Below are 13,726 nucleotides of genomic sequence, written 5' to 3'. Positions count from 1 at the left end.
CCTGCCACCTGTCGGCCTGTGCGTGAACCGGTGATACTGTATGCAGAGCTGTGTATCTAATCCTATCCTGTGTGATACTGTCTGCACAGCTGTGTATCTAATCCTATCCTGTGTGATACTGTCTGCACAGCTGTGTATCTAATCCTATCCTGTGTGATACTGTCTGCTGAGCCGTGTATTTACTCCTATCCTGTGTGATACTGTATGCAGGGCTGTGTATCTAATCCTATCCTGTGTGATACTGTCTGCTGAGCTGTGTATCTAATCCTCTCCTGTGTGATACTGTCTGCTGAGCCGTGTATCTAATCCTATCTTGCGTGATACTGTATGCAGGGCTGTGTATCTAATCCTATCCTGTGTAATAAGGTCTGCTGAGCCGTGTATCTAATCCTATACTGTGTGATACTGTCTGCTGGGCCGTGTATCTAATCCTATATTGTGTGATACTGTCTGCTGAGCTGTGTATCTAATCCTGTCCTGTGTGATACTCATGCTGTCCTTGGTGACACTTTAGACATTTGTGGTCACCAACAAAATGGCTCCGCACTGTGTCCCTACATTTCATCTTCCCTTATCCTTTGTAAACACCCAGATTGGGAGGGGGAGGTGTGATATCACACACAGGAGAGCAGATTCTGTCCACTTTACTGCAGCTGTAATCCAGGCTGTTTCTACAGTAGGATTTCTGTAGGATTTCAGCAGCTGCTCCCCCTAGTGTTTAAGAGTGGAAAATATCAAACTTTTTATTTTTTTTTTATATTTTGCTCAATTAAAAACAAATAATAATATTTAAACAAAACATTAACACATTAATACGTTACATTTTTTCAGTTATTGAAATTTTTTTTTTTTTTACACCTTCCCTTTAAGCATGCCATACCACATCTCATTAGAGGAAGTTTATCACATTCCCTTTTTAATTTAACTGATCTCTCTTCTACTGTCCTACATTTCCCTCAGAATCTTGTCCTTTTTTATCATGTGTTCCTACACCTTTCATGTGCTCAGTAGCCCTTAGGGGTACTTTGCACACTACGACATCACAAGCTGATGCTTGCGATGCCGAGCGCGATAGTCCCCGCCCCCGTTGCAGCAGCGATATCTTGTGATCGCTGCCGTAGCGAACATTATCGCTGCGGCAGCTTCACATGCATTCACCTGCCCTGCGACGTCGCTCTGGCCGGCAACACGCCTCCTTCCTAATGGGGCGGGTCGTGCGGCGTCACAGCGATGTCACACGGCAGGCGGCCAATAGAAGCGGAGGAGCGGAGATGAACGGGACGTAAACATCCCGCCCACCTCCGTCCTTCCGCATAGCTGGCGTGAGCCGCGGTGAGGCAGGTAAGCTGATGTTCCTCGCTCCTGCGGCTTCTTACACAGCGATATGTGCTGCCCCAGGGGAACGAGGAACAACATCGTACTGTCGCTGCCGCGCAATTATGAAAATGTCGGACACTACACCGATGATACGATAACGACGCTTTTGCGCTCGTTAATCCTATCAAAAACGCTTTACACACTACGATATCGACAGCGACGCCGGATGTGCGTCACTTTCGATTTGACCCCACCGACATCGCACCTGCGATGTCGTGGTGTGCAAAGTACCCCTTAGTATGTGGATATATACATATTCTGGCTGGTGACTTGTTCATGCTGCTTTACTTTAATAGCCTTATTTATTATAATGATGGAAGGACCTTACTCTGCAAGTATTTTTTTTATCTCTTGTGTAACCACTACTTCCTTATAGATTGTAAGCTCATGAGCAGGGCTTATTTGATTTATGTGTTACTCTGTAATATCTGATACAGTATATTTATGCCCCCTCTGATGTATAAAGTGCTGTGGAACATGTTGGCGCTATATAAATAAAATTATTATTGTTTTTCTGTGCATGTTTGTAATATATGTACATCTCATAGTTTGTTTTCTTGTTTCAATGGGCAATGTCAGTCATGCTCCTTCTGAAGGGTGGCAGAGCATGTAAAGTAGTTCACAAAGTGCCCTATTCGGTGTAACATGTAGAGTCTTGGGAAAATACATGTAGTTTTGCCGCTACATCTTCTCACAATCCAAAAATCTACCAAGACAAGGATGTTCTTGTCAGATTAATAAGACATGGGTCAATCAGCGGGTAGGGTCCCTTATGGGTCATGAGATACTAGATTTGAGTATTTTAGTTGATAGGCAACCTAGGCAGGTCATCTGGCCCTTGACTCACTATCTTGTCAGTGTAATGAAAAAAGCTGGATATTACGGTAAAATATTGCAATATAGACACGGTGGTGGTGTGCTTTTGGAGTTTCTTAACGCTAATGGATTACTCTTTACAGCTGCTTTTTGCTGGGGGTTGTTTTTCATTAAAATGCATGAACACTGTGGTTGTACAGTTATAGGAGCTTACACAAGAGCGGCTGACCTGTGCTGGAAACTGTATTTGTTGCCTCGTGCGTGAGAAATCCCTTTACAGCTGAGAGACACACAAGCACTGGGTGATAGGTTAGGAGAATCACGGTGTCCTGTGAAAAGAGGAGGAAGTGAACAGAAGAAACGTACTTTTCTGCTCCTGGCTATCTACACTAAGGCCTAGTTCAGACATTAGTTTTTCACATATTTGTTCTATCCTTGTTTTTCACAGATAGAACAAATACCCATTGAGTCTATGAGGCTGTTCACATGTCTATGTTTTATTTTTGTTTACAGACCTTGTGGCATTGATATGTCTATTTTTTATTGAGTCGCGAATGAAAATCACCATTGCAAATCTATGAGTCCATGAAAATCACAGACAGCACACAAATATGAGGCCTCAGACTTCTACTTTACAGATCAAGATAGGCTGATTTGGTGTCTTGCCGACAATGTTGTAGGCACAGTCACTCAGAGTACTTGTGTTTCCTTGATTACATTAATAAGTAATGCACAATTCTCGGCATGCAGTTTTTGGATTAATATCTTGTTTGGAGCATATAATTCTCTTTTCTTTAGTCCCTTTTATTAAGACATCCACGACTGGATTATAGTTTGCAGTACTCACGCAGTGGAGTTTGCAGTGGGTGTCCTGTTCTCTGGCACCAACCCACAGGGTGTAAATCTGGGTGGTCAGCGTCCAGCCAAAAGTCATACAAATGGCTCCAGCCATCAAAGTGAACCTTGGAAGGTGGGATGGGTTGTCAGAAACCCAGGAATTAATAACCCTTCCCCGTGCCCCACAACATAAGATGGAAGCACACCAACACCCACAGGGCAAATGGTCCAAGCCACAAAAGACAGAGGCATGTAATGAAAGAGAGGAAATAGGCACCTAACTTATGTATTTACCTTTATTCTGCACTCTTCTACATCCACCACAGATGCCACCCAGATCAATGAAGGATTTCTTCTGTCTACTGCTTCCAACTTCATGTTGACTTTGAATCCATGTGGAGGTCGCTTAAGAAGGTTTGAAGGATAAAAACTGATTCTTAGTAAAGAATATTAGAGAAGTCAGAAAGGTCACATTGAAGGAATTTCTTGAATATAAATTCATAACATTACAGTGTGGAAGGCTCTGGTGGGCACTGCAGTGGTCCCCGTCTCCAACAGGTATCTCTCCCAGGTGAAGTTATCAGGCTCTGGATAATCTATAGGAAGTAGCCATGTTACTTCTTATGCTTTCAACAACATTTCTCAAACCAACAATATAACTAAGGATAAGCAAACCCGATCTGTAAAGTTAGGGGTCCGTACCAGACACTTCGTGTCCGGTGCTCGAACACGGCCTTCTCATGGAAGTCCATAGTTAAGTTTGGCTGTTGAATGCTTTATGCATGCTTAATAAAGTTGGCTGAAAGGCTGCAGCACAGCAATCAACAAGCTTTTTGTCTTTGGGCACTTCCGTAGCCATCACACCCATGCCGAGTACTGCTATGGCTTTGACTGTCCAGCCCCATTGCGTCACCAGGTCTATATAAGACCTGGTGACTGGATGCTTGGCAAACACTGTCTCTGGACATTGGCAAAAGCAAAGTCCCCACCCCCAACAATATTGTACACTTGAACCTTTTAGCGCCTCTCATGGGTGTTACACCATTGGCACCCCCGCTCACCCTGGCACCTCTCTATCCTCTGGGCTATGCAGTCCGCCTGCTGCTCCTGTGGCACCCCTGCACTCTGTGTCAAGGACGCCAACACTCCCTGTCTGCTCTCTCACCGATTTCTGGCTCCCGATGTCCGCGCCTGTGCAGCATGACTCTCGGGAATGTGCTTAGGGCGCGGCCACGCTGTTCTCCCTTTTCTGAGAGGCACAGTGTTTATAAGGCATCCTCCCCCATTGGGTGGTGCCTGTTCAATGTGTCCCTGTAGCTTGTTCTGCTCCTGCTAGTTGTCAGGTCCCTGTCCGCACTCCGTATATTGTTCAGTCACTCTGTCTCTGTTTGCATCCATCAGTCACTGGTCTCCAGTACCAGCCTACACCAGTCCGCAGTATTCATCCACCAGCCTGCGCCCTCCAGTACAGCCTGCACCAATCCACAGCATCCATTCAACAGTCCATGTCCTCCAGGACCAGACTGCAGCACTTAGGAGCATCCATCCACCAGTCCGTGTCCTCCAGTAGCAGGCTGAACCTGTCTGCGCCTTCCTCCACCTCATCTGTACCAGTAATCAGCCTTCATCCTGTGGTACCAGCTAGTGAGGGATCGGGATCCCCCTGGACTACATCCTGTCAGCTAACTATCTGCGTGTGTATCTATTTCCACCTTCTGTGGTTATAGAAAAGACTCGGTGGCTGCTCAGATCCGCTCCTCTGGGTCATTGAATGGTATCTTGGTTCAGTGGAGCCACTCTCCCCTTGTCTGGTTCGCTAATCGTGACAATGGGACACTAATAGGTGTTTTTAACCTTGTTTAACTAAAAAAATAAATAATTTAAAAAATGGCGTAGGGTCCTTTTCCATTTTTGATAACCAGCCAAGATAAAGCAGACAGCTATGGGCTAGAATTATCAGGCTGGGAAGGCTCATCTATTAGATGCACCAACTCTGGCGCTTTGCCCAGCTCTTCCCAATTGCCCTGGTGCGGAGTCAATCAGGTTAGTATTTTTTGGGTTGATGTAAGCTGTGAATAGACAACTGGCATCAAGCCCAGGGATTCGTAATTAATATGCATCTATCAGACACCCCCATTACTAACCCAGTAAGTGAAAAGTAAAAAAAACCCACACACAGGAAAAATAGTTTATTTGAATAATGACTCCCCTACAGTACCTCGTTCACTAATTTATTCATTTTAAAAAATTACCGAAGTTCTAATTCAATTGTGTAATGTCCCACGACGTCTATCAAATCCTATGGAGTCTTGTTTTGAGAACGTTCTCAAAACGAGGCTCCATAGGTCACTTCCGATCAGTGACAGGCATGGAACTTCTCGCAACCAGGAGTGACCTATGGAGCCTTGTTTTCAGAACGAGACTCCATAGGATTCGATGGATGTTGTAGGGCATGACACCATTGAATTACTTTGAGGATTTTTTTAAATTAATAAAATGGTGAACGAGGGAATGTTGGGGAAATTTTATTCACCATTGGATTATGTTGGAACTGTGAGAATTTTTTTAAATTAATGAACTGGTGAACGACGGAGTGTGGAGGAGACTTTCTTCAAATAAACAATTTTTTTCCAGTGTGTGTGTGTGTGTGTGTGTGTGTGTGTTTTTATTAACTGAACACTTACTAGGTTAGTAATGTCTGATCGGGTGAGTAATGTCGGGTGTCTGATGCTTCTCCATTACTAACCCCTGGGCAAAATGCTAGCTGTCAATTCACAGCTGACATCAACCTCAAAAATGTTACCCTAATTGACACTGCACCAGGGCAATCGGGAAGAGCAGAGCAAAGCACGAAAATTGGCCCATCTCATGGATCCGCCACTTCTAGTACAGCTGTATGCTGTTATTTTTGTGCTGGGAAGGGTCAAATGACCATGGGCCTTCCAAGCCTGTTAATACCAGCTACCACATGTCTACTTTACCTTGGCAGGTTATCAAAATAGGAGGGACCCCACACCGTTTTTAAAATTATTTAATTATGTTTGCTAACCAGCCAGGGTAAAGCAGTAAATTGAAGGCTGTAGCCCGAGCTGTCTGCTTTATCTTGGCTGGTTAGCAAAAATAGGGAGGACCCCACGTTATCTTTTATTTATTTATTCCCTACCCACATTTGTTTTCAGGGTAATTGTCCATAGCCCTATTTCACAACACCAAAATTCAAGTCCCCATTGACTTATATCTGGTTCGAGGTCCATATACAGAATCAAATTTTAACTAAAGTCTGTCCGAAGCTGGCGAACCCCAACATTCACGGGTCCTCTCATCCTAATTATAACCATTTTACATTTTCCTAAAATCAACATTAATTTCAGAACTTTATGCTTTTACTTTGCTGTCATCATTGCCTTTCTGTGTCAGTACCTTGAGGAGGAGTAAGAGGCTTCCCATGTTCTTGGCACCATCCCACAGAATGAACATAGGGACTGCTAGGGTCACACCTAAGAAAATAAAAATAATTATTTTTCATAAAATAAGACTGACTATAGAATCTAAAACTTTATTATGATATCTATATAAAGATAAAGTGTTGATGGTACAATATAAAAAAAAAGGACACGCCACAACATAGAAATTGCAACATCAAAAAAAACATGCAGGTGTACAGGACAGCACAAACAATATGCGGAATTGTTGACTTGAAAAATGGTTCCTGGGACACTGTGGACATATGGCCATAATACTGTGAGTAGCCTGCGTGGCCTAAACGTGCTACCATGGCCTGCAGCATTAATCCAAAAAATATTACCCCTATTGCCATTGGGCAATTGGGAAGAGATGGGAAAAAGGCTACAATTGGCACATCTAATGCATCCTCTACTTCTGAGGCAGATGTGTGCTGCTATTTTTAGGCTAGTAAGGATCATATAACCATGGGCCTTCCCAGCTTGTTAATACCAGCTCACAGCTGTCTGTTTTAACTTGCCTGGTTATCAAAATAGGAGCGACCCCACACATTTTTTTTTTAATTATTGGCCTAAACATGCTACCATGGCTGAAGCATCTCTGGATTTGCCTCCCTTTGAGCACGTGATGTTCAAACTCAATACTGAATAAATGTAAACATTTTGAAAATTTTATTTCCATTTTTTCATAATTTGCATATCACAAACAAATCTATTAATGCTGTGATTTCCATAAGCCCATAACTTTTTTGGTGTTGCATTTTCAATGCTGAGGAGTTTCTAAGCAACATAAGTGGTTATTTTAACTAACAAACTGCTGTGCGGCTAAAGGCCCTGTTACACGCAACGACGGATCTAACGATATATATCGCCGGGGTCACGGATTCCATGACGCACATCCGGCATCGTTAGCGACGTTGTTGCATGTGACAGCAAGGAACGACCGTTAACGATAGAAAATACTCACCTTATCATTCATCGTTGACACGTTCCATTTTAAAAAAATCGTTAATTGTTGAGGACGCAGGTTGTTCGTCGTTCCCGAGGCAGCACACCTCGGGAACGACGAACTGCAACTTACCTGCGGCCGCCGGCAATGAGGAAGGAAGGAGGTGGGCGGGATGTTATGGCCGCTCATCTCCGCCCCTCTGCTTCTATTGGGCGGCCGCTTAGTGGCGCGGCTGTGACGCCGCACAAACCGCCCCCCTTAGAAAGGAGGCGGTTCGCGACAACAGCGACGTCGCTAGGCAGGTAAGAACGTGTGACGGCTCCAAACGTTTTTTTGCGCCACGGGCAGCGATTTGCCCATGACGCACAAACGACGGGGGCGGGTGCTTTCACTAGCGATATCGCTGCGTGTAACACCCCCTTTAGTCTTGCCTATAGTGTAATTGTTGTATTGCCTTTCATTTGTCTTTAGTACAGTAAATGATTATTACAACTATAAATATTACCTGCACACCGTAACTGTATTTTAATGTTAAGGCCTTTTTTGACACTAGCATCAAATACTTCCATTATTTACTGCAGCAATAAGATTTTTGAGTGATTGAGTTATGAGTCCATAAAAAGAGCAGCAGACTATACAGTTTTGATTGTCAAAAAGCAGCAGAAGCCTTATAGAGTTCTCCCAAATGCTACTGTGAACTGATTCTAAGAAGTTGTAAAAAAGGATTAGTGAGATTAGAATGAACATTTTAATTACCAAACATAGGCTATTATAGTTTGAGACAGTTACATAATAAGTTATGTAACCATTAATATGGGTCTACCTACTTTTATGCTGTTAATCCTGGTTAACAGCATAAAAGTAGGTAGACCCATATTAATGGTTACCAGCTTTCAGATAAGGGGAAATTTTGGACTGTTTTTGCTGAGTCTTCAACATAAGGATTCCCCATGGCAAAGACAGAATCATGTATGCAATTCAGGTAACAGCCATGACATTTACTGTTTTTGTTCTAGGAATTACATGATCTGCGGTGCTTGCGGATGGTCAGCTCTATACTATGTGTTAGGTAGCCATATTCCCACTGTAACTGCAGCTAATGTCAGCCCCAGTTACAGGTAGAATCAGCAATGAAAAAACAAGCCATTATGTAATTTGTAAGAACTTTGGGAGTACAATTTGTAGATTAAAAAAGAGGAACGAAGACAAAAAAAATTACAAATAAATCAAAATAAAAAAAATGCAAAAAGGCCGTTTCTCAAACTACAACTTCTAGCCAACCCCAATTTGCCCTATTTACATATCCTTTACATAAAAACAACTGTAATGGAAAAGAGATAAAATCTCACTATTTTAGTGTCACTGTCCTACACTGGTATGTGCTTATAAAATGAAAATGTGCTTGACCAATAACAAGTAAGATGGCCACTCTTGAGCTGGTTAAAGAGATTATTGTATCTGGAAAATCTCCTCTAAAAATAAGCTTCAGGATCCAGTTCCTCCAATCTGCAGCAATTAGCTGTTTCTATCAGGTACAGCTCTGTGAGGCTGCCCATTTTTTCAGCAGAAAAACTTTGTTACATGTCACCTATTTAAATGACTAGTTGTCCATGTAATGTAGGATTACGCAGAAGAAGCCAGAAAGGAAAGTACCCTTTCGAGTAGCTCTTACTTAGAAGCATTATCACATGATGTCAATCAGGTAAGTTGCAGTCATAGCTGGGAGGTTCCCACGGTCCTCTACCTGTGACTGTAGCTAATCTGACCTCAGGGTTCTTCATTAAACTCTTTGACCCCCACCTGAGGTCAGGCTATCTGCGATCACAGGTGTAGCACCGTGGGAACCTTCCAGCTGTGACCTGCAACTTACCTGAGAGACGTCACCACTGATCACGGCTCAATCTCTGCCTGCAGGATATGTTCCTTGATCGCACACTGTAATTTCAGATGTAGCAGAGCTGGAATTGTCGTGGGCCCTCATGTGGATTACGTCGGACCTGAAAGGGTGTTCTGGGGTTAATAAAGTGGTGAAAGAGGGGTTTTTTGTCTTTTATTCCAAATAAAGGATTTTTTCGATGTTTGTGTTAATTTCTTTTCACTTACAGATTAGTAATGGGGAGGTCTCATAGACACATCCCATTACTAATCTAGGGCTTAGTGGTAGCTGTGGGTTGCCATTAAGTCCTTATTACCCTGATTGCCACTACACCAGGGCAATCGGAAAGAGTTGGGTAAAGTTCTGGGTGCGACAATTCTGGGCGGCTGCAGGCTGCTATTTTTAGGCTGGGGGATCCCAATAAACATGGGTCTTCCCAGTCTGATAATAACAGCCCCCAGCTGTCAGACTTTATCATGGCTGGGTATTAAAATTAGGGGGGGGGGAGGCAGAACACAGCTTTTATTTAATTATTTATTTAACTAATTAAAAAACAAAAATGCATGTGGCTCCTCTTAGTTTGATACACAGCCAAGTTAAGTGCATGGTTGGAGGCTGCAGCCTGTAGCCATGGGCTTTATCTGTGCTGGGTATCATAATATGGGAAGGAACCTACGCCAATTTTTTTATTTATTTATTTTTACCATACGTTATAGATCCACAGATAGGGTTTGTGATTGGAAGCGTCAGACACGCTGTCAATTAGCGTGGAGGCGCGTCTGACTGCAACCAATCACAGACGCCAATGGGAAAGGAGTGAATATGTATGAGCCCAGAGAGCGGCCGCAGAAGACGAATGAGAGGCCACGGGAGCAGATACAGCCGCGCTGAAGGCTCGGTAAGTATAGCGCTGCTCGCTTTATTATTTTTTTCTTTCTTTTTCCTTTATTTTTTGTATTACCCGAATGCCAGATTTGGATCATTAGCGAGAATTCCCTGAGAATTCCGATCCCGGGCCTGGCACTCGGGTAAGTTTCAAACCGTGTGGATCCACACTTTGAAAGTCTGGGTCCGCCCAGCACTAATCAACACCTATCACTTCATGGCAATTCTCAGATCTCTCTCCACTCAGCTATACCCTCTTTCTTTCTCTGAGTGAATGGAAGTTTCAAGAGTACTCCTGAAGTGCAGTGATATAGTGATATAGATCAGCCCATACAATGATTAGCTGCTGTTATAAAACTTACTTGACTCACATAGACTTTCTATACAATGTGTGTGTTCTGTTCTGTGTGTAGAATTTCCAGTGTATCTTATAAAATGTAGCTTCAACTTGTCTTCCCTGCATAATCTTTGTAAGAGCTGACATGGAGAAACATATCACAAGCATGAGGCTAAAACTCAATCACATAGAATACATGGAAAATCTGAAGTGTGAGTAGGGACACCGACTATCACTTGATGCCCTTGTAAACAACTCAGGCACAGTAAGTGCTTTATGGGAAACGTAGCCTACATTAGAGATAACCATTTTAGAGGAGAAGATGGAAACAGGACAGAAGACAACCCAGAAATGGTAAATCAATTACAACTGATATATATATATAGGGCATACACAAGAATTTCCACATTATTCACCTAATATTATCCTATGCTGTACTTTAAGGACATATATAGGACATAGAAAAAGACTTGGGTGTATGGGTGGATGGTAAACTTCACTTTAGTGGACAGTGTCAGGCAGCTGCTGCCAGGGCTAATAAAATAATGGGATGTATTAAAAGAGGTATAAGTGTTCATGAAAAAAATATAGTTCTACCTCTGTACAAGTCACTAGTGCGACCGCACTTAGAATACTGTGTACAATTCTGGTCACCGATATATAAGAAGGACATAGCTGAACTGGAGAGGGTGCAGAGAAGAGCCACCAAGATTATTAGAGGAATGGGTGGGCTGCAATACCAAGACAGGTTATTAAACTTGGGGTTATTTAGTTTGGAAAAACGAAGGCTTAGGGGGGATCTAATCACAATGTATAAATATATGAGGGGACAGTACAGAGACCTTTCCAAAGATCTTTTTACACCTAGGCCTGCGACTGGAACACGGGGGCATCCGCTACGTCTTGAGGAAAGAAGGTTTAATCATAATCACAGCCGAGGATTCTTTACTGTACGAGCAGTGAGACTATGGAACGCTCTGCCGCATGATGTTGTAATGAGTGATTCACTACTAACATTTAAGCAGAGCCTGGATGCCTTTCTTGAAAAATGTAATATTACCAGTTATGTATATTAGATTTTATGACAGGGTATTGATCCAGGGAACTAGTCTGATTGCCGGATGTGGAGTCAGGAAGGAAATTTTTTCCCCATTGGAACTTGTTTGCCACATTGGGTTTTTTTTGCCTTCCTCTGGATCAACATGTTAGGCTACGGGTTGAACTAGATGGACTTAGAGTCTCCCTTCAACCTTAAAAACTATGATACTATGAACTATGATATTTTGCTGGAGTGCTACTCGAAAAGGGCCTTCAGGAGTAAGGCATATTACTGCTTAACTGCCTATCTAGGCTTGGCTATCAATAATAATTCCTACCAGTAGTCATAGGTGTCACCCCAGTTGTCGAAGTGCACAAGAAATCTGTCCTCTACAACATCGGTGACACTGGCCACACATATAAGAGATGGATTCATCTTGTCCACAGCTTCTAATTTCATGCCCACCCGAAAGAGGGATGGGGGAGCACCCTATTAGAAAAAAAGAAATAAAAAACAAACAAAACATTCTTAGACAATTACTAGCAACAGCACACCAACTTTTGAATGTTAGTTAATGCAAAGGGGATATAATGGCTGAGCTTTAACATGTATCAATCATATATCTGTACTTTCTAGGGAAGGTGATAATATATATTAGGGAAACCATTTATAAATAGCAAACTGTGGATAATATGTCATGTATTGTTTTCATGTGTCTAAAACATCTAAAGTGTAATGTACAGTATTTTCTATGATAGGGTGAGATGGTATACAATTTGTAAAAAATGTAGAATGTAAAATCAAGCCATAAGAATCCATAAAGATGTATTGCCAGACATTTATAGAGTATCCACAGGAAATGCCATAAATGTATGAAAGGTGGGGGTCTGACCTACAAGGAAAATGACTACTGTATGCTGATATCATAATTTAGGAGCAGAACTCACAATTTTTGGAGTTATAAATAAGTGTTTAGGAGCCACATGAGCTTTTGTTAATCTCAGGTAATGAGTCCAACTGAAGTCTTCATCTTTGTATCCTACAAAGAAAAAAAAAGATTAATAGGAAACGTTAAAAAAAAAAGTTAAAATAGCTCTTACGGGATATTTGCCATAGATTATTTCTGGCGGAAAAATCTACCTATAAAAATGCTTGTAAAAGGCACATGGAATGTTTTATAAGAGCACATAACTCTGTCTTGATGTAGTTTTTCACACTTTTTATGCTTGTCTTTTGGTGCATTTTTAATTAAAATATGGTTTGTAGCAATAGGGTGTGTTTTTGACATGTTTTCACTGCAAATGTCTTGCAAAAAAAATTCCATTAAAAAGTACGAAGAAGATGAGTAAAAACACATATAGCTGTGATTTACACACAGAAAATGCAATCCCACCCTACCGGTGGCCCATCGGTGGTTGCCCCATCCCTGGTCCATACTGCTGTCTCCCAGGGCCTGCGCATGCTGCACAGGTCTTCTGGGAATGCCCATAGGGTTCATGCGCGGACACCTCATTTTCTTAAAGGGCCAGTACGGCCTGACCAGGAAGTGCCTCTCAGCTCGGCTGAAAGGCATCAAGTATTTAATGCACCTTTAGGAACGTTCCTTGGCAGCAGGTTCTATATGTTGCTAGTTCTTAGGTCCTCAGTGCTGCTGCTGTCACTGTGCACAATGCTGTCTTTGTTTCAATGCATTACCAGTCCACTGTTGCTGCTGCAACTATCCACGCTTGCCACCTACCATGATATCTGATGATATCTCCTTCTGCAAGTATCTACATTGCTACTGCATCCATCCATTTATCCTGGTCAAATCCACAACACCGGCTGCTGCAGCTGTTCCTACAACCATAGACTGTTTGTATCTGTGGTACCAACTGCCGAGGTACCACTGATCCCCTGGGGCTACCCTCTGTCGGCTGCCTACCAGCGTGTGTACCTATCACTACATCCAGTGGCTTTAGTAAAGACTCAGTAACAGATTCAGTTTGCTCCTCCAGGCCAGTGATCAGTACTTTCAGTCCAGTGGACCCACTATCCCCATGCTTGCCCTGAGAGCATTACACATGCATTTCCAACATACATTAAAAAAGGCACTAAAAAAAAGATGCAACGTGTATTACAGACGTTTGTTCTCTGTCACAGGAATGAG

At 42.5% G+C, this 13,726-nt stretch overlaps 1 protein-coding gene across 4 annotated transcripts in view; it reads right to left on the bottom strand.

Annotated features, from left to right (window-relative positions):
• Window positions 1-13,726, bottom strand: part of L3MBTL1 (L3MBTL histone methyl-lysine binding protein 1) — a 48,609-nt gene that overhangs the window by 8,536 nt on the left and 26,347 nt on the right. For 3 of the 4 annotated variants that reach the window (XM_075349835.1, XM_075349837.1, XM_075349836.1), the window contains exons 11-17: window positions 12,525-12,616; window positions 11,915-12,066; window positions 6,451-6,527; window positions 3,541-3,626; window positions 3,325-3,435; window positions 3,041-3,155; window positions 2,408-2,522 (exon numbers count right to left, since the gene is read on the bottom strand). In XM_075349835.1, coding sequence (XP_075205950.1) covers window positions 2,408-2,522; window positions 3,041-3,155; window positions 3,325-3,435; window positions 3,541-3,626; window positions 6,451-6,527; window positions 11,915-12,066; window positions 12,525-12,616 — 748 coding nt within the window. The remainder of the gene's footprint in view (window positions 1-2,407; window positions 2,523-3,040; window positions 3,156-3,324; window positions 3,436-3,540; window positions 3,627-6,450; window positions 6,528-11,914; window positions 12,067-12,524; window positions 12,617-13,726) is intronic. The other variant, XM_075349838.1, reaches the window with a different exon arrangement.

Source organism: Anomaloglossus baeobatrachus, chromosome 5, assembly GCF_048569485.1.
Source record: "Anomaloglossus baeobatrachus isolate aAnoBae1 chromosome 5, aAnoBae1.hap1, whole genome shotgun sequence".
NCBI classification, from domain to species: domain Eukaryota; kingdom Metazoa; phylum Chordata; class Amphibia; order Anura; family Aromobatidae; genus Anomaloglossus; species Anomaloglossus baeobatrachus.
This window is presented reverse-complemented; position numbering and strand designations above follow the sequence as displayed.